This window comes from Salvelinus namaycush, unplaced genomic scaffold, assembly GCF_016432855.1.
Source record: "Salvelinus namaycush isolate Seneca unplaced genomic scaffold, SaNama_1.0 Scaffold1342, whole genome shotgun sequence".
NCBI classification, from domain to species: domain Eukaryota; kingdom Metazoa; phylum Chordata; class Actinopteri; order Salmoniformes; family Salmonidae; genus Salvelinus; species Salvelinus namaycush.
The window spans coordinates 36,590-62,032 of NW_024058056.1; the positions used below are offsets into that span (position 1 = coordinate 36,590).

The 25,443-nt window shown below is 44.7% G+C and overlaps 1 protein-coding gene across 1 annotated transcript; it reads left to right on the plus strand.

The window, feature by feature from the left end:
* Positions 1-8,706: 8,706 nt before the first annotated feature.
* Positions 8,707-16,717, plus strand: LOC120036472 (meteorin-like protein). The gene is made up of 2 exons (XM_038982908.1): positions 8,707-9,059; positions 15,686-16,717. Exons 1-2 carry the CDS (start codon positions 8,962-8,964, stop codon positions 16,134-16,136), a joined length of 549 nt encoding a protein of 182 aa, XP_038838836.1. The 5' UTR covers positions 8,707-8,961; the 3' UTR covers positions 16,137-16,717.
* Positions 16,718-25,443: the final 8,726 nt, after the last annotated feature.

Below are 25,443 nucleotides of genomic sequence, written 5' to 3' on the forward strand. Positions count from 1 at the left end.
GCTGCAAAAGGTGGCTCTACAAAGTATTGACTTTGGAGGGGGTGAATAGTTATGCACGCTCAAGTTTTCAGTTTTTTTGTCATATTTCTTGTTTGTTTCACAGTAAAAAAATATTTTGCATCTTCAAAGTGGTAGTCATGTTGTGTAAATCAAATGATACAAACCCCCAAAAAATCTATTTTAATTCCAGGTTGTAAGGCAACAAAATTGGAAAAATGCCAAGGGGGGTGAATACTTTCACAAGCCACTGTATTATGTGACTTGTTAAGCACATATTTACTCCTGAACTTATTTAGGCTTTCAATAACAAAGGGGTTGAATACTTATTGACTCAAGACATTTTCATTTGTTATCTGAACATTTTCAAGGCTTTTCATTTGTTATTAATTTGTACAAATTTCAAAATACATAATTCTATTTTGACATGATTTGGTATTGTGTTGAGGCCAGTGGCACAACATCTAAATGTAATCCATTTTAAATTCAGGCTGTAATACAATGTGGAACAAGTCAAGGGGTGTGAATACTTTCTGAAGGCTCTGTAGCTGAACAAACAGAAAACAATCTGATTATTATTTGACTGGGATTCAAGTCCTTCTTGCTCACACACACACACACACACACACACACACACACACACACACACACACACACACACACACACACACACACACACACACACACAGACACACACACACACAGACACGCCTGTTTTCTCATTTCACCACATACAGTGAACGGTCCGGGAGAAACCAGAAAAGCTACTTCTTCTCATAACTTTGAGGTGTTTGAGGATAGGTGATGACAGAACACACACACACACACACACACACACACACACACACACACACACACACACACACACACACACACACACACACACACACACACACACACACACACACACACACACACACACACACACACACACACACACACACACACACACACACACACACACATAGTCACATCCTGCCAGCAGTGCAATCCCGTTTACTGGTGCTTTCTCAGCTTGGGGCTGACTGTGGGCACAGTGACTCCCTCACAGAGTCACAGCAGGAGACAGACACATCGTTAAGGACAACAACAGCTACTCTGAAATAACAACCTCCCCCTCTCTCTCTGTCCTCCTCTCTCTCTCTGTCCCTCTCTCTCTGGCCTCCTCTCTCTCTCTGTCCCGCTCTCTCTGTCCTCCTCTCTCTCTCTGTCATCCTCTCTCTCTCTGTCCCCCCCTCTCTCTCTGTCCCCCTCTCTCTCTCTGTCCCCCCCCTCTCTCTGTCCCCCTCTCTCTCTCTGTCCCCCCCTCTCTCTCTGTCCCCCTCTCTCTCTCTCTGTCCCCCCCTCTCTCTGTTCCCCCCTCTCCCGCTTTCTTTTTTAGTCCCCCTCTCTCTCTCTCTCTCTCTCTCTCCCCCTCTCTATCTGTCCCCCTCTCTGTCCCCCTCCCTCTCTCTCTCTCTCTCTTTCCACACTCTCGCTCTGTCCTTCCTCTCTTTTCTCTTTCCCTCTCTCTCACACCTCCCCCAAACTGATCTGTTCCCCCTCTCCCCCTCCCTCTCACTACTCACAGCTAGTCAGAACTACATTGTCTTCCCCCCTGTCCTGTCCAGGCTACATCATATTTACCAAAACATGTATCCCTCATCACTACTCAATAGGAAGTCTGTGCTGCTCTGACAAGTTTCAGTCTACAACCACCAACAGGTAGTCATTAACTAGTTCTCTTTCTGTGCGTACTTATTCTTCTTGGTTTTTGTTTTTCCCTCTCTCTTGCCCAATTCTCCTACTTCCCCTCTCTCCTGCACCTTCCCCCTCTCTCCCCTCCTTCCTTCTCTCTCCTCTCCTTCCCCTGTCTCCCCCTCCTTCCCACCCCCTCCTTCTCCCTCTCTCCCTCTCCTTCTCCCTCTCCTTCCCTCTCTCTCCTCCTCTCTCCCCCTCCTTCTCTCTCTCTCCCCTTCTTCCCACTTCTTCCCTCTCTCTCCTCCTCTCTCCCCCTCATTCCCTCTCACTCTCTCTCCTTCTCTCTCTCTCCCCTCCTTCCCCCTCACCCCCTCCCTTCTCCCTGTTAGATATATGTGACAGGTGAGGGTTAGGAGAAAACCTGCCTTTCAGCTGCAGTATGTCAGTCAGGCAAAGGGGAAAAAAACAAACACAGGGAACTGACTGGAGAGAACACAACTGGAATAACAAGACAAGAGGAGGACGGGCCCACTTTAAAACAACTAACTACTGTCCCACTTTAAACCAACTAACTACTGTCCCACTTTAAAACAACTAACTACTGTCCCACTTTAAACCAACTAACTACTGCCCCACTTTAAACCAACTAACTACTGTCCCACTTTAAAACAACTAACTACTGCCCCACTTTAAACCAACTAACTACTGTCCCACTTTAAAACAACTAACTACTGCCCCACTTTAAACCAACTAACTACTGTCCCACTTTAAACCAACTAACTACTGTCCCACTTTAAAACAACTAACTAATGTCCCACTTTAAAACAACTAACTACTGTCCCACTTTAAAACAACTAACTACTGTCCCACTTTAAACCAACTAACTACTGTCCCACTTTAAAACAACTAACTACTGCCCCACTTTAAAACAACTAACTACTGTCCCACTTTAAACCAACTAACTACTGCCCCACTTTAAACCAACTAACTACTGTCCCACTTTAAACCAACTAACTACTGCCCCACTTTAAAACAACTAACTACTGTCCCACTTTAAACCAACTAACTACTGTCCCACTTTAAAACAACTAACTACTGTCCCACTTTAAACCAACTAACTACTGTCCCACTTTAAAACAACTAACTACTGTCCCACTTTAAACCAACTAACTACTGTCCCACTTTAAAACAACTAACTACTGTCCCACTTTAAACCAACTAACTACTGTCCCACTTTAAAACAACTAACTACTGTCCCACTTTAAAACAACTAACTACTGTCCCACTTTAAAACAACTAACTACTGTCCCACTTTAAAACAACTAACTACTGTCCCACTTTAAAACAACTAACTACTGTCCCACTTTAAACCAACTAACTTCTGTCCCACTTTAAACCAACTAACTACTGTCCCACTTTAAACCAACTAACTACTGTCCCAGTTTAAAACAACTAACTACTGTCCCACTTTAAACCAACTAACTACTGTCCCACTTTAAACCAACTAACTAATGTCCCACTTTAAAACAACTAACTACTGTCCCACTTTATACCAACTAACTACTGTCCCACTTTAAAACAACTAACTACTGTCCCACTTTAAACCAACTAACTACTGTCCCACTTTAAAACAACTAACTACTGTCCCACTTTAAAACAACTAACTAATGTCCCACTTTAAACCAACTAACTACTGTCCCACTTTAAACCAACTAACTACTGTCCCACTTTAAAACAACTAACTACTGCCCCACTTTAAACCAACTAACCACACCAACTAACTACTGTCCCACTTTAAACCAACTAACTACTGCCCCACTTTAAACCAACTAACTACTGCCCCACTTTAAAACAACTAACTACTGCCCCACTTTAAACCAACTAACTACTGCCCCACTTTAAAACAACTAACTACTGTCCCACTTTAAAACAACTAACTACTGTCCCACTTTAAACCAACTAACTACTGTCCCACTTTAAAACAACTAACTACTGCCCCACTTTAAAACAACTAACTACTGTCCCACTTTAAAACAACTAACTAATGTCCCACTTTAAAACAACTAACTACTGTCCCACTTTAAAACAACTAACTAATGTCCCACTTTAAAACAACTAACTACTGTCCCACTTTAAACCAACTAACTACTGCCCCACTTTAAACCAACTAACCACACCAACTAACTACTGTCCCACTTTAAACCAACTAACTACTGCCCCACTTTAAACCAACTAACTAATGTCCCACTTTAAACCAACTAACTACTGCCCCACTTTAAAACAACTAACTACTGCCCCACTTTAAACCAACTAACTACTGTTTACCAACTAACTACTGCCCCACTTTAAACCAACTAACCACACCAACTAACTACTGTCCCACTTTAAACCAACTAACTACTGCCCCACTTTAAACCAACTAACTAATGTCCCACTTTAAACCAACTAACTACTGTCCCACTTTAAAACAACTAACTAATGTATGGTGGATTGGACAGATAATGGGTTGTAAGGGATTTATCTCTCTCTCTCTCCCTCTCCCCCTCTCTCTCTCTCGCAATTAAATTCAATTCAAAGGGCTTTATTGGCATGGGAAACGTATGTTTACGTTGCCAAAGCAAGTGAAATAGATAACAAACAAAAGTGAAATAAACAATCAAAATTAACAGTAAACATTACACTCACAGAAGTTCCAAAAGAATAAAGACATTGTGAATGTAATATTATGTCTTCATACAGTGTTGTAATGATGTGCAAATGGTTAAAGTACAAAAGGGACAATAAATCAACATAAATATAGGTTGTATTTAGAATGGTGTTTGTTCTTCACTGGTTTCTTGTGTCAACAGCTCACAAATATTGCTGCTGTGATGGCACACTGTGGTATTTCACCCAATACATATGGGAATTTATCAAAATTGGGTTTGTTTTTGATTTTTTTGTGGATCTGTGTAATCTGAGGGAAATATGTGTCTCTAATATGGTTATACATTTGGCAGGAGGTTAGGAAGTGCAGCTCAGTTTCCACCTCATTTTGTGGTCAGTGTGCACATAGCCTGTCTACTCTTGAGGACCAGGTCTGCCTACGGCGGCCTTTCTCAATAGCAAGGCTATGCTCACTGAGTCTGTACATAGTCAAAGCTTTCTTTAGGTTTGGGTCAATCACAGTGGTCAGGTATTTTCTCACTGTGTACTCTCTGTTTAGGGCCAAATAACATTCCAGTTTGCTCAGTTTTTCTGTTAATTATTTTAGATGTGTCAAGTAATTATCTTTTTGTTTTCTCATGATTTGGTTGGGTCTAATTGTGTTGCTGTCCTGGGGCTCTGTGGGGTCTGTTTATGTTTGTGAACAGAGCCCCAGGACCAGCTTACTTAGGGGGCTCTTCTCCAGGTTCATCTCTCTGTAGGTGATGGCTTTGTTAAGGAAGTTTTGGGAATCGCTTCCTATTAGGTTGTTGTAGAATTGAACAGCTCTTTTCTGGATTTTGTTCATTAGCGGGTATCGGCCTAATTCTGCTCTGCATACATTATTTGGTGTTTTACATTGTACACAGGGGACGTTTTTGCAGAATTCAATATGCAGAGTCTCAATTTAGTGTTTGTCCCATTTTGTGAATTCTTGGTTGGGGAGCGGACCCCATACCTCACAACCACAAAGGGCAATGGGTTCTATAACTGATTCAAGTATTTTTAACCAGATCCTAATTGGTATGTCAAATTTTATGTTCCCAATGATTGGGGTAAAAGACCCTTCTTGCCTCTCAGCTCGTTCACAGCTTTGTGGAAGTTACCTGTGATGCTAATGTTTAGGCAGAGGTTTGTATAGTTTTTCATGTGTTCTAGGGCAACAGTGTCTAGATGTAATTTGTATTTGTGGTCCTGGCAACTGGAACTTTTTTGGAACACCATTATTTTTGTCTGTACTAAGATTAACCGTCAGGGTCCAGGTCTGACAGAATCTGTGCAGAAGATCTAGGTGCTGCTGTAGGCTCTCCTTGGTTCCTTGGTTGGGGACAGAAGCACCAGATCGTCTGCAAACAGTAGACATTTGACTTCAGATGGTAGTAGGGTGAGGCCGGGTGCTGCAAACTGTTCTAGTGCCCTCGCCAAGTCGTTCATATATACAGTTGAAGTCGGGAGTTTACATATACCTTAGCCAAGGACATTTAAACTCAGTTTTTCACAATTTCTGACATTTAATCCTAGTCAAATCCTAGATCAGTTAGGATACCCACTTCATTTTAAGAATGTGAAATGTCAGAATAATAGTTGAGAGAATTATTTATTTCAGCTTTTATTTCTTTCATCATATTCCCAGTGGGTCAGAAGTTTACATGAACCCAATTAGTATTTGGTAGCATTGCCTTTATATTGTTTAACGTGGGTCAAACGTTTCGGGTAGCCTTCAACAAGCTTCCCACAATAAGTTGGGTGAATTCTGGCCCATTCCTCCAGACAGAGCTGGTGTAACTGAGTCAGGTTTGTAGGCCTCCTTGCTCGCACACACTTTTTCAGTTCTGCTCACAAATTTTCTATAGGATTGAGGTCAGGGCTTTGTGATGGCCACTCCAATACCTTGACTTTGTTGTCCTTAAGCCATTTTGCCACAACTTTGGAAGTATGCTTGGGGTCATTGTCCATTTGGAAGACCCATTTGCGACCAAGCTTTAACTTCCTGACTGATGTCTTGAGATGTTGCTTCAATATATCCACATAATTTTCCTGCCTCGTGATGCCATCTATTTTGTGAAGTGTACCAGTCCCTCCTGCAGCAAAGCACCCCCACAACATGATGCTTCTACCCCCATGCTTCACAGTTGGGATGGTGTTCTTCGGCTTGCAAGCATCCCCCTTTTTCCTCCAAACATAACGATGGTCATTATGGCCAAACAGTTCTATTTTTGTTTCATCAGACCAGAGGACATTTCTCCAAAAAGTACAATCTTTGTCCCCATGTGCAGTTACAAACCGTAGTCTGCCTTTTTTATGGCGGTTTTGGAGCAGTGGCTTCTTCCTTGCTGAGCGGCCTTTCAGGTTATGTCGATATAGGACTCCTTTTACTGTGGATATAGATATTTTTGTACCTGTTTCCTCCAGCATCTTCACAAGGTCCTTTGCTGTTGTTCTGGGATCGATTTTCACTTTTCGCACCAAGGTACGTTCATCTCTAGGAGACAGAACGTGTCTCCTTCCTGAGCGGTATGACGGCTGCGTGGTCCCATGGTGTTTATACTTGCGTACTATTGTTTGTACAGATGAACGTAGTACCTTCAGGCGTTTGGAAATTGCTCCCAAGGATGAACCAGGCTTGTGGAGGTCTACAATTGTTTTTCTGATGTCTTGGCTGATTTCTTTAGATTTTCCCATGATGTCAAGCAAAGAGGAACTGAGTTTTAAAGTAGGCCTTGAAATACATCCACAGGTATACCTCCAATTGACTCAAATGATGTCAATTAGCCTATCAGAAGCTTCTAAAGCCATGACATAATTTTCTGGAATTTTCCAAGCTGTTTAAAGGCACAGTCAACTTAGTGTATGTAAACTTCTGACCCACTGGAATTGTGATACAGCAAATTATAAGTGAAATAATCTGTCTGTAAACAATTTTTGGAAAAATTACTTGTGACATGCACACATGTCCTAACCGACATGCCAAAACTGTAGTTTGTTAACAAGAAATTAGTGGAGTGGTTGAAAAACTAGTTTTAATGACTCCAACCTAAGTGTATGTAAACTTCCGACTTCAACTGTACATGTCGGTCTCTCACTCTTTCTAACCTCGGTTTCACACATTCATAATAGTTGTTAAAGCTATACAGGTGTCAGTGTGGCTGTGGAGGCAGGTGTCAGTGTGGCTGTGGAGGCAGGTGTCAGTGTGGCTGTGGAGGCAGGTGTCAGTGTGGCTGTGGAGGCAGGTGTCAGTGTGGCTGTGGAGGCAGGTGTCAGTGTGGCTGTGGAGGCAGGTGTCATTGTTGTGGGGTTGACTCCCAGACAGCGTGTCCCAACACGCATCATGGTTACATTACAACAGCTAGGGTCTAGTCAGTATGCCCTGACAACATGCTGCAACAATGTAGCAAGACCAATACAAACACTGTATTAATATAGAGGACACACACACACACACACACACACACACACACACACACACACACACACACACACACACACACACACACACACACACACACACACACACACACACACACACACACACACACACACACACACACACACACACACACACACAACCACACACACACACAACCACACACACACACAACCACACACACACACACACACACACACACACACACACACACACACACACACACACACACACACACACACACACACACACACACACACACACACACACACACACATACACACACACACATGTCCAAAGAAATGAGAGATTAAAAGTACCTGTCTCAAATAGCTCTAGTTTCCTGTCTAACGGGTTTCAGATTAAAAAAAATATATGATTGTGTGTGTGTGTGTGTGTGTGTGTGTGTGTGTGTGTGTGTGTGTGTGTGTGTGTGTGTGTGTGTGTGTGTGTGTGTGTGTGTGTGTGTGTGTGTGTGTGTGTTTGTGTGTGTGTAGTTCAGTGGAAAAACACACGTATATCTTGTTTCAAAAGAAAAACTTCCCAAAGGCCTATATTTATGACAGCCCATCACATGTACCAGAACAATATGGTCGTACCCACATATGTCATCATAACGAATGACTGACAACAAATAATAAAGTGGAATGGGAAAGTGGAGGGACACTTTTGGAAAGGAAAAGTTTGAGATAATGAACCACAGATTACTCAGTCAATTTACCCAACCGGTGGGTTATTTCGACTGTAGACTTTGTAATGTATCATTTATCAATTCCTAGTAAGTAGATACTAGCCTCGGTGAGATTTTGTAATTGTAGAAACATACTTCCAAGATCTAGCCGAGAAGGCATTGCGCAGGCGTGCGGATCTGCTTGGTGAAGGGGAGTGACGTGTGAAGACCTCAGAGAAATTCACTCACTGAACTTCCAGTAGAGGAATTCAAGCAGCCGCTGTCCGTTGTAGGTTACGATATGGTGGATGGTTCTAGGTGAAGTAACGCTTTTTTTCACGGTTCTACTGGCTTTTACGGGAAGAAAACAACATTCGAAGACATTTCAACAGGCGACCAGAACCGATGGGGACGTTATGTCGTTGGAGTTACGCGGGTGGACTTGGTTGTTTTAGTTGAGAAGAAGGAAAGTGTTGCGCTCGGAGCAACAGCGGTGGGATTAAACATGCTGACACCGATTTTAGCATACTTGTTATCGGTTCTCCTGCTGTGTCGGATAGCGTTCTCTCAATACTCCAGCGATCAGTGTAGTTGGAAGGGCAGGTGAGAGTTCTTCTTTATAACTTTCATTATTTCATGAACTGCTTGTTCATAATGGTCGAATTGAAAAGGAGCTGTGCAGACGAACTATTTGTAGGCTACCGTTTAGATTTGAATGCTTCGTTTTGTGGAAATTAAAGTTACAGAACGGTGAATGCGTCCGTGGTTTTATCCAAGGCCGACTGGTGAAGAGATTGTTATAATGTAATAAACTAAATGGAGAATGAGTTATCCATTCTCTCCTGAGAGGTGAATTACACAAATGTTTCCCTCTTACTGAGTGATCACCTTGAGTCAGGTCTGTGGAATGCTACTTCTGTCACGGACTCCAAGCGCGGAGATATATTTGTCTTTATTTCATGTTCACAACATGATTAGTTGGTTTGAGAGTATTACTTTAAAACAAAATCAAATTATATTTTAAAGCATTCATATTCAACTGAAATTGACCCTTTTTTTTCAACCCGAAGCGTTCTAATAAGGAACACTTTTAGGATCACGTTTAATGTTGATACATTTCAATGATCAAATGGAAATGTATATACATTGTTTCATGAATAAACACAGTGATAGCCTAGCTACCCTGCATCATTAAAAGTACATAATAGGCTACCTTGTATACATTTCTAAATCTCAACTGAGCACACAAGGCCACTTTTCCCTTTCGGTTCTTACTTCCCTTCACTTGTTATAAAATTCTAGTCAGTCTTTCTAGAAGCAACACCATGGCTTAAATAGTGATATAGTAAGAGGCTTTAGTACTTGATTTGGGCACTTTGTTAATGCCTCTAATATTTTACTTATTTTATTTAACCTTTATTTAACTAGGCAAATCAGTTAAGAACAAATTCTTATTTACAATGAGGGCCTACCAAAATGCAAAAGGTCTCCTGCGGGGGCTGGGATTAAAAATAAAATAAGAATATAGGACCAAACACACATCACGACAAGCGACACACCTCAACAGTACATAAAGAGAGACCTAAGACAACAACATAGCATGGCAGCAACACATGACAACACATGACATTATGCTCAATGTAGGTATTCAATTACTGCTGGTGATAGGCCGTCATTGTAAATAAGCATTTGTTCTTAACTGACTTGCCTAGTTAAATAAATAAATACAAATAAATGCTGATGCTATAGAGGTAAAAACATTGTCATCATAAATCATCTATTACAGACAATCAAGAGGGTTAAATCATCTATTACAGACAATCTAGTGGGTTAAATCATCTATTACAGACAATCTAGAGGGTTAAATCATCTATTACAGACAATCTAGTGGATTAAATCATCTATTACAGACAATCTAGTGGATTAAATCATCTATTACAGACAATCTAGTGGGTTAAATCATCTATTACAGACAATCTAGTGGGTTAAATCATCTATTACAGACAATCTAGTGGGTTAAATAATCTATTACAGACAATCTAGAGGGTTAAAATATATTACAGACAATCTAGTGGGTTAAATCATCTATTACAGACAATCTAGTGGGTTAAATAATCTATTACAGACAATCTAGAGGGTTAAAATATATTACAGACAATCTAGTGGGTTAAATAATCTATTACAGACAATCTAGTGGGTTAAATCATCTATTACAGACAATCTAGTGGGTTAAATCATCTATTACAGACAATCTAGAGGGTTAAATCATCTATTACAGACAATCTAGTGGGTTAAATCATCTATTACAGACAATCTAGTGGGTTAAATCATCTATTACAGACAATCTAGTGGATTAAATCATCTATTACAGACAATCTAGTGGGTTAAATCATCTATTACAGACAATCTAGTGGATTAAATCATCTATTACAGACAATCTAGTGGGTTAAATCATCTATTACAGACAATCTAGTGGGTTAAATAATCTATTACAGACTACCTCATTTTGTTTACCTGTCGGCCCCAGCCTGGAACTCAGGTCCTGTATGTACCTAACTGACCAGCTCTGCCCATTCTCCACCATTTACCCGTTGTTGTCGTAGCTCTCCTGATCAACACCTGTTATTGCTTTATGCCTCTCTCTAATGTCAATATGCCTTTTCTACTGCTGTCTTGGCTAGTTCTTATTGTTTTATTTCACTGTAGAGCCCTCAGTCCCGCTCAAAATCCCTTAGATAGCTCTTTCGTCCCACTCCACACACATGCGGAGACCACACCTAGCTTAACTGATGCCTCCAGAGACGAAACCTCTCTCATCGTCACTCAACGCCTAGGTTTACCTCCACTGTACTCACATCCTACCATACCCGTGTCTGTACATTATGCCTTGAATCTATTCTACCACGCCCAGAAATCTGCTCCTTTTGTTCTCTGTAGCCCCCCAGTAATACACCTATTCCCCAGGCGCTATCATTTGTTGACTTCTGTAACCGTAAAAGCCTTGGTTTCATGCATGTTAACATCAGAAGCCTCCTCCTTTACTGCTTGAGCACACTCCGCCAACCCGGATGTCCTAGCTGTGTCTGAATCCTTGCTTAGGAAAGCCACCAAAAATTCAGAAATTTCCTAACTACAACATTTTCCGCCAAGATAGAACTGCCAAAAGGGGTGGAGTTGCAATCTACTGTAGAGATAGCCTGCCGAGTTCTGTCATGCCATCCAGGTCTGTGCCCAAACAGTTTGAGCTTCTACTTTTAAAAATCCACCTTTACAGAAATAAGTCTCTCACTGTTGCCGCTTGTTATAGACCCCGCTCAGCCCCCAGCTGCACCCTGGACACCATATGTGAATTAATCACCCGCCATTTATCTTCAGAGTTTGTGCTGTTAGGTGACCTAAACTGGGATATGCTTAACACCCCGGCCGTCCTACAATCTAAACTGCCTGCGTCCATAATGGGTGCAAAATCTGGACCCATACAAATCAGCTGGGCTAGACAATCTGGACCCTCTCTTTCTAAAATTATCTGCTGAAATTGTTGCAACCCCTATTACTAGCCTGTTCAACCTCTCTTTCGTATCGTTTGAGATCCCTAAAGATTGGAATCCTGCCGCGGTCATCCCCCTCTTCAAAGGCGGAGACACCCTAGACCCAAACTGTTACAGACCTATATCTATCCTACCCTGCCTATCTAAAGTCTTCGAAAGCCAAGTTAACAAACAGATCACCGACCATTTTGAATCCCACCGTACCTTCTCCCCTATGCAATCTGGTTTCTGAGCTGGTCATGGGTGCACCTCAGCCACGCACAAGGTCCTAAACGATATCATAACTGCCACCAATAAGAGACATTACTGTGCAGCCGTATTCATCGACCTGGCCAAGGCTTTCGACTCTGTCAATCACCGTATTCTTATCGGCAGACTCAACAGCCTTGGTTTCTCAAATGACTGCCTCGCCTGGTTCACCAACTACTTCTTAGAAAGAGTTCAGTGTGTCAAATCATAGGGCCTGTTGTCCGGACCTCTGGCAGTCTCTATGGGGGTACCACAGGGTTCAATTCTCGGGCCGACTCTTTTCTCTGTATACATCAATGATGTCGCTCTTGCTGCTGGTGATTCTCTGATCCACCTCTACGCAGACGACACCATTCTGAATACTTCTGGCCCTTCTTCGGACACTGTGTTAACAAACCTCCAGACGAGCTTCAATGCCGTACAACTCTCCTTCCGTGGCCTCCAACTGCTCTTAAATGCAAGTAAAACTAAATGCATGCTCTTCAACCGATCGCTGCCCGCACCTGCCCGCCGGTCTAGCATCACTACTCTGGACGGTTCTGACTTAGAATATGTGGACAACTACAAATACCTGATTAGACTGTAAACTCTCCTTCCAGACTCACATCAAGCATAAGTCTTTGCTAGGTAAAGCCCCGCCTTATCTCAGCTCACTGGTCACCATAGCAACACCAACCGTAGCATGCGCTCCAGCAGGTATATTTCACTGGTCATCCCCCAAAGCCAACACCTAATTTGGCCACCTTTCCTTCCAGTTCTCTGCTGACAATGACTGGAAAGAATTGCAAAAATCACTGAAGCTGGAGTCTTATATCTCCCTCTCTAACTTTAAGCATCAGCTGTCAGAGAAGCTTACAGATCATTGCACCTGTACATAGCCCATCTGTAAATAGCCCACCCAACTACCTCATCCCCATATTGTTATTTATTGTTATGCTCCTTTTCACTCCAGTATCTCTACTTACACATCATCATCTGCACAACTATCACTCCAGTGTTAATGCTAAATTGTAATTATTTCGCCTCTATGGCCTATTTATTGCCTTACCTCCCTACTCTTCTACATTTGCACACACTGTATATAGATTTTTATATTGTGTTATTGACTGTACGTTTGTTTGTGTAACTCTGTGTTGTTTGTGTCGCTTTGCTTTATCTTGGCCAGGTCACAGCTGTAAATGAGAAACTTGTTCTCAACTGGCCTACCTGGTGAAATAAATAAATAAAAACCTAGTGGGTGAAATTGGGTGAATATCCAATTGGGTGAAGTGCAGTGCAATGAAGAGAAAGAGGTTTCCTCTTCTAAGCCAGCCGAGGAGTAGTCTTAATAAGCCTGTACCAATGTATCTGTTGCTCATTACTTCTCCTCTCAGCTAATCTCTTCTAATTACATGCAGACTAGAGACGGTGGAAGAGTTAAATGGAGTTAATTAAAGAGAATGTGGTGAGGAGAGGAGAGGCTGGTTGGGTTATCATGACCAACATCTGCCCTCCTCTGGTCCTCACATCAATGGGCCTTATTCATATTTCACCATCTCCTTTTCATTTTCAATTGGGTCGTTCCTACCAAGAACATCAAACCACCAGTCTGTTGCTGTTGGCATGGCACCCATATGGTAATAGAAGTATGCTGCTAGTTTACTGCTTTATAGCTTGTCTTTGCTTTGAACGACAGATTTGGGCCTAGTCTAGGACTTCAGATTATGAATGATATGAACGACAGATTTGGGCCTAGTCTAGGACTTCAGATTATGAATTATATGAACGACAGATTTGGGCCTAGTCTAGGACTTCAGATTATAAATGATATGAGCGACAGATTTGGGCCTAGTCTAGGACTTCAGATTATAAATTATATGAATGACAGATTTGGGCCTAGTCTAGGACTTCAGATTATAAATTATATGAACGAAAGACTTGAGCCTAGTCTAGGACTTCAGATTATGAATGATATGAACGACAGATTTGGGCCTAGTCTAGGACTTCAGATTATAAATTATATGAACGAAAGACTTGAGCCTAGTCTAAGACTTCAACAATTATGCATTACATTCTGTGTTAGCATCCCGAATGGTTCCCTATTCCCTTAGAGAGCCCTGTGGGCCCTGGTCATGACTAGTGCACTATATAGGGAATAGGGTTTCATTTTAGACACTGACTGTCACTGTGTGTATGTATAGTGAGTGGTTTGGTGGTGCTGTCTGTCTGGCGCCAGGGGGTCAGTCCTGTCCAGAGTGCTGCCCGGACAAGTTTCTTCCAGTCCTTTTGTCCCGGCAGCAAGGGGAGGTTTGGCTGATTGACCTGCATTCAGCAGAGGCTCCTGGCAGCCTGGTTACTGTTGCTGCCGTTGGTTGTCTAAGTCAACTTTACTGTGTCCAAAATGGCATCGTATTCCCTATACAGTTTACTACCTTTGACCAGGGCCTATGGCACTATATAGGGACTAGGGTTCCATTTGGGATGTAGCCTGTGAGTCTGTCCCTCTCCTCTCCATTCATCCAGTTCTGTCTCTAGACTCCCCCCCCCCCCTCTCTCCGACCCTGAGGCAGCCTGCCAGCCAGTCAGTCGTGTGTTGCCAGAGCGCTGAGCCCAGAAGGAACAATGTGCCACAAGACGTGTGTGTTGGGGCGGAGGTCAGTTGAGCCATGTCGAGGCAGGGCGGCTCGTGACTGGTCATGCTGCCGGCCGTGTGCAGCGCACGGAGACGCAGGAGTCTTAACACTTTGTCTAAGGATGTTAAACCACCACCACCAGGCAACACACACACTGAGCCTATTCCCTACATAGTGCACTACTTTAGACCCGGGCCCCTATTCCCTATATAGTCCACTACTTTTGACCAGGGCCCTATTCCCTATATAGTCCACTACTTTTGACCAGGGCCCTATTCCCTATATAGTCCACTACTTTTGACCTGGGCCCCTATTCCGTACACAGTGCACTACTTTAGACCAGAGCCTTATATAGGGAATAGGGTTCCATTTGAAGCACAGAGCTGCAGTCTGTAGTCGACCTGTTGAGTATGAGGGGAGGCAGGACATGATCACGTGAAGAGCTGCTGTTTCCCTTTGAAGCTGCTCTGGATTTCAGAAAAGGTCACCAGAAGAAAGATGACATGTTCTGTTCTTTTGCCAAGTTATAGACCTATATTGTTTTGTTGCTCGGCCCTTGGCTGGAGAACGACTGATTATATTACGCTCTGTTCTATATTCATACAGACCCTTTCAGACTGTTGTACTGGCAGTCACAGACAGTGGTTCATGGTTGGCATTTCTCACCCCTCCAAAAAACATGTTTTTCTTCAGACCAAATATATAATTCTTTCATTCCTATCACAAGTGTGTTAGGAGTGTGACCATGTCTCTGTGTATGATGTGTTGTTGACCTCCTCCACTTCCACACTGACCCCCCCCCCCCTCCCTTCCCTTCCAGTGGTCTAACCCATGAGGGCCACACTCGTGATGTGGAGCAGGTCTACCTACGTTGTTCCCAGGGTTCCCTCGACTGGCTCTACCCTACAGGGGCCGTTATCGTCAACCTGCGGCCCAACACCCTGTCCCCAGCAGCCGCCCGTCTCTCCGTCTGCATCAAGCCCTCTAGGGACTCCCACGGGGCTAACATCTACCTGGACCGGGCCGGGAAGCTGCGCCTGCTGCTCAGGGAGCAGGACCAGGCCCAGGGTAAGGTGACCTGCTTCAGCATCCAGGAGGGGTCTCTGTTCATAGAGGCCATACCTCACAGAGACATCAGTAAGAGGATCACCTCGTTCCAGTATGAGCTGGTTACAGAGAGGACCGGGGCTGGAGCTGGAGCCTTGACTGGGGTGGAGCCACAAGCACTGTCTGGTAAGATACAATCCTATTGTTGTGGCTTTGGTCATTAAAGGGGAAGTTCAGTATGGCTAAAGCACTGTCTGGTAAGATACAATCCGATTGTTGTGGCTTTGGTCATTAAAGGGGAAGTTCAGTATGGCTAAAGCACTGTCTGGTAAGATACAATCCTATTGTTGTTGTTGCTTTGGTCATTAAAGGGGAAGTTCAGTATGGCTAAAGCACTGTCTGGTAAGATACAATCCTATTGTTGTGGCTTTGGTCATTAAAGGGGAAGTTCAGTATGGCTAAAGCACTGTCTGGTAAGATACAATCCTATTGTTGTTGCTTTGGTCATTAAAGGGGAAGTTCAGTATGGCTAAAGCACTGTCTGGTAAGATACAATCCTATTGTTGTTGCTTTGGTCATTAAAGGGGAAGTTCAGTATGGCTAAAGCAAAGACGGTACATTATTAAGATGAAACTGCTTCTCCAGTACAAATTCCCGTTCACAATGTCATGGCAACGTTGGCTATCGAAGGTCATGCGTAGAAACACATCATCGGGGTCTAACGGTCATCTCCCACCGAACTGGGCCTGTGCAGGCCGTCAAATTCCTGGTATTTTTGTTGTTGTATTTTATTAGGATCCCCATTAGCTGTTGCGAAAGCAGCAGCTACTCTTCCTGGGGTCCACACAACACATGAAACATGGCATAATGCAGAACATTAATAGACAAGAACAGCTCAAGGACAGAACTACATCAATTATAAATAAATACTAAATGCACACAGCCTACATATCAATACCAACACACACACACTATCTAGACACTCCTTTGATATAAAGTTGTTTTTGTCAGTTTGTCACTTTCACAACGTTGGAGTAATAACATGTTCAACTATTTAAGACATCGTCTCCAGTCTTAGTTGTGCCTTTAGATTTAGAGAAACAAAACCACAAGATGAACTTCTCATTGACTTCTCGAAACCCCAAACCTGGTCTGTTTGGTCTGTTTCACAAGCATGCCCGGAAGTCTTGCGATGTTGCTCCTCTGGGTTTAGAAACTCTTTGGCTAAAGTTAACTGAAGTTTGTAGTGGCTGGTGACAGACAACTGAACCATGTTTCTCCTGGCCCAGAGACTACTTTCAGGGTGAGGAACCAGCTAGCATCAAGGTGTAATATCCTGAACTTCCCCTTTAATGCTAAGGTTGACGGCAGTGGCTAAGTAGACAAATCCTAACAGTGGATCACAGACTCTCCTGGTTGGCCCAGAGACTACGTTCAAGGAAAGGAACCATCTAACTAATGTTGTCATTTTGGTGACCTATCCCTTTAAGTTTTGTTTCAATGACATTAGGCGTGCACCATATCCTGACTATTCCAGGTGAGTTATCCAGACGGAGGTCGATCAGAGAGAGTCAACTGGCCATTCAGCTGACAGTTTGTTAATTGACTGACTAGGAAGTGGTTTTCTTTGTCTTTGTGTCTGTAGTCAGGACGTAGTTCTGTACTGAATGCAGCCATCTGCTGGTGAAAACATCTCTGTTTGTCTTAGTGTCTGTAGTCAGGACGTAGTTCTGTACTGAATGCAGCCATCTGCTGGTGAAAACATCTCCGTTTGTCTTAGTGTCTGTAGTCAGGACGTAGTTCTGTACTGAATGCAGCCATCTGCTGGTGAAAACATCTCCGTTTGTCTTAGTGTCTGTAGTCAGGACGTAGTTCTGTACTGAATGCAGCCATCTGCTGGTGAAAACATCTCCGTTTGTCTTAGTGTCTGTAGTCAGGACGTAGTTCTGTACTGAATGCAGCCATCTGCTGGTGAAAACATCTCCGTTTGTCTTAGTGTCTGTAGTCAGGACGTAGTTCTGTACTGAATGCAGCCATCTGCTGGTGAAAACATCTCTGTTTGTCTTAGTGTCTGTAGTCAGGACGTAGTTCTGTACTGAATGCAGCCATCTGCTGGTGAAAACATCTCTGTTTGTCTTAGTGTCTGTAGTCAGGACGTAGTTCTGTACTGAATGCAGCCATCTGCTGGTGAAAACATCTCCGTTTGTCTTAGTGTCTGTAGTCAGGACGTAGTTCTGTACTGAATGCAGCCATCTGCTGGTGAAAACATCTCCGTTTGTCTTAGTGTCTGTAGTCAGGACGTAGTTCTGTACTGAATGCAGCCATCTGCTGGTGAAAACATCTCTGTTTGTCTTAGTGTCTGTAGTCAGGACGTAGTTCTGTACTGAATGCAGCCATCTGCTGGTGAAAACATCTCCGTTTGTCTTAGTGTCTGTAGTCAGGACGTAGTTCTGTACTGAATGCAGCCATCTGCTGGTGAAAACATCTCTGTTTGTCTTAGTGTCTGTAGTCAGGACGTAGTTCTGTACTGAATGCAGCCATCTGCTGGTGAAAACATCTCCGTTTGTCTTCGTGTCTGTAGTCAGGACTTAGTTCTGTACTGAATGCAGCCATCTGCTGGTGAAAACATCTCTGTTTGTCTTAGTGTCTGTAGTCAGGACGTAGTTCTGTACTGAATGCAGCCATCTGCTGGTGAAAACATCTCCGTTTTGTAGATCTGTATTTACAAGAAAAACTATTCCGGATTATTTTTGATATTCAATCTTCAGTTTATTTTTCTTTCCACTGAGGAAAGTCTGAATCTCATTGTTGTTTTTTGTAATATTACGTTACGCTGACAATTCTATGTTGACATTTGGCAGTTCCCTTCCCACAAGTTAGTCTTATGAAGCCTGGGTATCGTGGGACTGTGAGTTGACTTGAGGGGAGTGTTTCATAGCGAACCACTGCCTTCCATACAGGACCCCGGTCTGTCTGTGTAGAGGGCTACGGTCAAACGGAGAGGGCCTCACTCTAAAAACAGAGGCGTGTTTTCATCATGCTGTGTACCTGCCAACCCTGCATGACTCCTGGCTGGGAGGAGGTCCAGACCAGAGAGACTGGTCCTTTCTTCCACACTGAGGAGTCATATGACTTCTATCTACCTCACATCTGTTTCTACTGCTTTCTGGGCTCACATGTTCATATCCTGCATAATCAGCTGGCACAACGGGCAGATAGAGACTGATAAACAGTCAGGACCTAATGTAGGGGCTCTAACACAGTGGTCTAATGGTTGTAGATAGTGTAGTTGGCTCAGGTTGGCCTTAATGTAGGGGCTCTAACACAGTGGTCTAATGGTTGTAGATAGTGTAGTTGGCTCAGGTTGGCCTTAATGTAGGGGATCTAACACAGTGGTCTAATGGTTGTAGATAGTGTAGTTGGCTCAGGTTGGTCTTAATGTAGGGGATCTAACACAGTGGTCTAATGGTTGTAGATAGTGTAGTTGGCCTTAATGTAGGGGCTCTAACACAGTGGTCTAATGGTTGTAGATAGTGTAGTTGGCTCAGGTTGGTCTTAATGTAGGGGATCTAACACAGTGGTCTAATGGTTGTAGATAGTGTAGTTGGCCTTAATGTAGGGGCTCTAACACAGTGGTCTAATGGTTGTAGATAGTGTAGTTGGCTCAGGTTGGCCTTAATGTAGGGGATCTAACACAGTGGTCTAATGGTTGTAGATAGTGTAGTTGGCTCAGGTTGGTCTTAATGTAGGGGATCTAACACAGTGGTCTAATGGTTGTAGATAGTGTAGTTGGCTCAGGTTGGTCTTAATGTAGGGGATCTAACACAGTGGTCTAATGGTTGTAGATAGTGTAGTTGGCTCAGGTTGGTCTTAATGTAGGGGCTCTAACACAGTGGTCTACTGGTTGTAGATAGTGTAGTTGGCTCAGGTTGGTCTTAATGTAGGGGATCTAACACAGTGGTCTAATGGTTGTAGATAGTGTAGTTGGTCTTAATGTAGGGGATCTAACACAGTGGTCTAATGGTTGTAGATAGTGTAGTTGGCTCAGGTTGGTCTTAATGTAGGGAATCTAACACAGTGGTCTAATGGTTGTAGATAGTGTAGTTGGCTCAGGTTGGTCTTAATGTAGGGGATCTAACACAGTGGTCTAATGGTTGTAGATAGTGTAGTTGGCTCAGGTTGGTCTTAATGTAGGGGATCTAACACAGTGGTCTACTGGTTGTAGATAGTGTAGTTGGCCTTAATGTAGGGGCTCTAACACAGTGGTCTACTGGTTGTAGATAGTGTAGTTGGCTCAGGTTGGTCTTAATGTAGGGGATCTAACACAGTGGTCTAATGGTTGTAGATAGTGTAGTTGGCTCAGGTTGGTCTTAATGTAGGGGCTCTAACACAGTGGTCTAATGGTTGTAGATAGTGTAGTTGGCTCAGGTTGGTCTTAATGTAGGGGCTCTAACACAGTGGTCTAATGGTTGTAGATAGTGTAGTTGGCTCAGGTTGGTCTTAATGTAGGGGATCTAACACAGTGGTCTAATGGTTGTAGATAGTGTAGTTGGCTCAGGTTGGTCTTAATGTAGGGGATCTAACACAGTGGTCTACTGGTTGTAGATAGTGTAGTTGGCCTTAATGTAGGGGCTCTAACACAGTGGTCTACTGGTTGTAGATAGTGTAGTTGGCTCAGGTTGGCCTTAATGTCGTGCTTCCTGGTCCAGGTTCTAATATAGTAGTCTAATGCTCAGGGTTGTTATTACCGGCTTGGTTTCCTGCGCTCTGTGCTTCTGTGGTATGAGCTTGTGGTGTGATGTGGCGACAGGTCCCTAGCCCAGGGGGAGAGGGAGGAGGGAGGGAGGGAGGAGCCCGGGGTCTTGTCGTCGACTCGGCAGCAGGGTCTAGAGGGCTTGTTGATCTGACTGCACTTGTTTGGCTCTGTTTTCTCTCGCTCTCTCTCTGGTCTCCTTCTCTCTCTCTCTCTGGTCTCCTTCTCTCTCTCTCTCTGGTCTCCTTCTCTCTCTCCCTCGCTCTCTCTCTGGTCTCCTTCTCTCACTCTCTCTCTGGTCTCCTTCTCTCACTCTCTCTCTGGTCTCCTTCTCTCTCTCCCTCTCTCTCTGGTCTCCTTCTCTCACTCTCTCTCTGGTCTCCTTCTCTCTCTCCCTCTCTCTCTCTCTGGTCTCCTTCTCTCACTCTCTCTCTGGTCTCCTTCTCTCTCTCCCTCTCTCTCTCTCTGGTCTCCTTCTCTCACTCTCTCTCTGGTCTCCTTCTCTCTCTCCCTCTCTCTCTCTCTGGTCTCCTCTCTCTCCCTCTCTCTCTCTCTCTGGTCTCCTTCTCTCACTCTCTCTCTGGTCTCCTTCTCTCTCTCCCTCTCTCTCTCTCTCTGGTCTCCTTCTCTCTCTCTCTGTCTCTGTCTGTTTTTCTCCACTTCTTTCCAGTTGTCTCTGTCAGACCTGCTCTGCTGGGATTGAGTTGCTCTCTCCATCTCTCTGGAATGTTTCTCACACCAGATGTTGAGAGAAGGAACTTTATTCCTCACGCTTTCTCCCTTTTCTCTGCCTCCTCTCTTTCACTGCCTTCTCTCTCTCTATATAGCTTTCATACATCTGTATTTCTCCCACTGTCTACTCTTGTCTTTCATTCCTCTTCCCTTCATCTATCTCCCCTCTCTTCCACCGTCCTTCTGTAGTGGTTGTGATCAGAGAGGGGTGGTATTGCTGAGCTGCCCTCCATTAGAGGGACCAGATGTTGCAGCTGGGGACACCATCTCCCCCTCTCCTTCCCTCCAGCGCTCTTCCCATCCCTCCATCCCCTCTCTGTGAAGTGGTTGTGATGGGAGCAGTACAGCGTGTGTTTGGCTGGGTTCAGAAAGCTGACTCCGACTCAGTTCATGCCAGGCCATTCCTGTGGCAACGTTTCATGTCTGACATCTGAGCCCCGACCAGAGAGAGAGAGAAGGATACCAGAGAGAGAGATGAGACCAGAGAGAGAGAGAGATGGAGACCAGAGAGAGAGAGAGACCAGAGAGAGAGAGACCAGAGAGAGAGAGACCAGAGAGAGAGAGAGACCAGAGAGAGAGAGACCAGAGAGAGAGAGACCAGAGAGAGAGAGAGACCAGAGAGAGAGAGACCAGAGAGAGAGAGAGAGACCAGAGAGAGAGAGAAACCAGAGAGAGAGAGAGACCTGAGAGAGAGAGACCAGAGAGAGAGAGACCAGAGAGAGAGAGAGACCAGAGAGAGAGAGAGACCAGAGAGAGACCAGAGAGAGAGAGACCAGAGAGAGAGAGAGACCAGAGAGAGAGAGACCAGAGAGAGAGACCAGAGAGAGACCAGAGAGAGAGAGACCAGAGAGAGAGAGACCAGAGAGAGAGACCAGAGAGAGACCAGAGAGAGACCAGAGAGAGAGAGACCAGAGAGAGAGAGAGACCAGAGAGAGAGAGAGAGACCAGAGAGAGAGAGACCGGAGAGAGAGAGACCAGAGAGAGAGAGACCAGAGAGAGAGAGAGACCAGAGAGAGAGAGACCAGAGAGAGAGAGAGACCAGAGAGAGAGAGACCAGAGAGAGAGAGAGACCAGAGAGAGAGAGAGACCAGAGAGAGAGAGACCAGAGAGAGAGAGAGAGAGAGAGACCAGAGAGAGAGAGAGACCAGAGAGAGAGAGAGACCAGAGAGAGAGAGCACCAAGCTGCAACAACTGGAGCTGCCTTGCAAATGGCAACCTATCCCCTAAGGGTGAAAAGTAATGCAGTATAAAGGGAATAGGGTGCGATTTGGGATAGATCCCAGGGTTCGGGTGGTGCACCACATCCTAGAGGTTCTCTGATGGTATGGTGGTGCACCACATCCTAGAGGTTCTCTGATACTATGGTGGTAGCACCACATCCTAGAGGTTCTCTGATGGTATGTTGGTACACCACATCCTAGAGGTTCTCTGATACTATGGTGGCAGCACCACATCCTAGAGGTTCTCTGATGCTATGGTGGTACACCACATCCTAGAGGTTCTCTGATACTATGGTGGTGCACCACATCCTAGAGGTTCTCTGATACTATGGTGGCAGCACCACATCCTAGAGGTTCTCTGATGCTATGGTGGCAGCACCACATCCTAGAGGTTCTCTGATGCTATGGTGGCAGCACCACATCCTAGAGGTTCTCTGATGCTATGGTGGCAGCACCACATCCTAGAGGTTCTCTGATGCTATGGTGGCAGCACCACATCCTAGAAGTTCTCTGATGCTATGGTGGTGCACCACATCCTAGAGGTTCTCTGATGCTCTGGTGGCAGCACCACATCCTAGAGGTTCTCTGATGCTCTGGTGGCAGCACCACATCCTAGAGGTTCTCTGATGCTATGGTGGTGCACCACATCCTAGAGGTTCTCTGATGCTATGGTGGTGCACCACATCCTAGAGGTTCTCTGATGTTATGGTGGTGCACGACATCCTAGAGGTTCTCTGATACTATGGTGGCAGCACCACATCCTAGAGGTTATCTGATGCTATGGTGGTGCACCACATCCTAGAGGTTCTCTGATGCTCTGGTGGCAGCACCACATCCTAGAGGTTCTCTGATACTATGGTGGTGCACCACATCCTAGAGGTTCTCTGATACTATGGTGGCACCACATCCTAGAGGTTCTCTGATACTATGGTGGTGCACCACATCCTAGAGGTTCTCTGATGCTATGGTGGCAGCACGACATCCTAGAGGTTCTCTGATACTATGGTGGCACCACATCCTAGAGGTTCTCTGATACTATGGTGGTACACCACATCCTAGAGGTTCTCTGATGCTATGGTGGTAGCACCACATCCTAGAGGTTCTCTGATGCTATGGTGGTGCACCACATCCTAGAGGTTCTCTGATGCTCTGGTGGCAGCACCACATCCTAGAGGTTCTCTGATACTATGGTGGTACACCACATCCTAGAGGTTCTCTGATGCTATGGTGGTGCACCACATCCTAGAGGTTCTCTGATACTATGGTGGTACACCACATCCTAGAGGTTCTCTGATACTATGGTGGTACACCACATCCTAGAGGTTCTCTGATACTATGGTGGTGCACCACATCCTAGAGGTTCTCTGATACTATGGTGGTAGCACCACATCCTAGAGGTTCTCTGATACTATGGTGGCAGCACCACATCCTAGAGGTTCTCTGATACTATGGTGGTGCACCACATCCTAGAGGTTCTCTGATGCTCTGGTGGTACACCACATCCTAGAGGTTCTCTGATGCTCTGGTGGTGCACCACATCCTAGAGGTTCTCTGATGCTCTGGTGGTGCACCACATCCTAGAGGTTCTCTGATGCTATGGTGGTGCACCACATCCTAGAGGTTCTCTGATACTATGGTGGTACACCACATCCTAGAGGTTCTCTGATACTATGGTGGCACCACATCCTAGAGGTTCTCTGATACTATGGTGGTACACCACATCCTAGAGGTTCTCTGATACTATGGTGGCACCACATCCTAGAGGTTCTCTGATGCTATGGTGGTGCACCACATCCTAGAGGTTCTCTGATACTATGGTGGTAGCACCACATCCTAGAGGTTCTCTGATACTATGGTGGTACACCACATCCTAGAGGTTCTCTGATGCTATGGTGGTGCACCACATCCTAGAGGTTCTCTGATACTATGGTGGTACACCACATCCTAGAGGTTCTCTGATACTATGGTGGTACACCACATCCTAGAGGTTCTCTGATACTATGGTGGTGCACCACATCCTAGAGGTTCTCTGATACTATGGTGGTACACCACATCCTAGAGGTTCTCTGATACTATGGTGGCAGCACCACATCCTAGAGGTTCTCTGATACTATGGTGGTGCACCACATCCTAGAGGTTCTCTGATGCTCTGGTGGTGCACCACATCCTAGAGGTTCTCTGATGCTCTGGTGGCAGCACCATATCCTAGAGGTTCTCTGATGCTCTGGTGGCAGCACCATATCCTAGAGGTTCTCTGATGCTCTGGTGGTGCACCACATCCTAGAGGTTCTCTGATGTTATGGTGGTGCACCATATCCTAGAGGTTCTCTGATGCTCTGGTGGCAGCACCACATCCTAGAGGTTCTCTGATGCTCTGGTGGCAGCACCATATCCTAGAGGTTCTCTGATGCTCTGGTGGCAGCACCATATCCTAGAGGTTCTCTGATACTATGGTGGCAGCACCACATCCTAGAGGTTCTCTGATGCAATGGTGGCAGCACCACATCCTAGAGGTTCTCTGATGTTATGGTGGTGCACCACATCCTAGAGGTTCTCTGATACTATGGTGGCAGCACCACATCCTAGAGGTTCTCTGATTCTATGGTGGCAGCACCACATCCTAGAGGTTCTCTGATGCTCTGGTGGCAGCACCATATCCTAGAGGTTCTCTGATGCTCTGGTGGTGCACCACATCCTAGAGGTTCTCTGATGTTATGGTGGTGCACCATATCCTAGAGGTTCTCTGATGCTCTGGTGGCAGCACCATATCCTAGAGGTTCTCTGATGCTCTGGTGGCAGCACCATATCCTAGAGGTTCTCTGATGC

Bases quoted from the DNA above. Each gene is read 5' to 3' on its own strand.
- LOC120036472 (XM_038982908.1), top strand. From the start codon at position 8,962: ATGCTGACACCGATTTTAGCATACTTGTTATCGGTTCTCCTGCTGTGT. The intron at 9,060-15,685 runs GTGAGAGTTCTT...CTTCCCTTCCAG, and splicing joins CAGTGTAGTTGGAAGGGCAG to TGGTCTAACCCATGAGGGCC.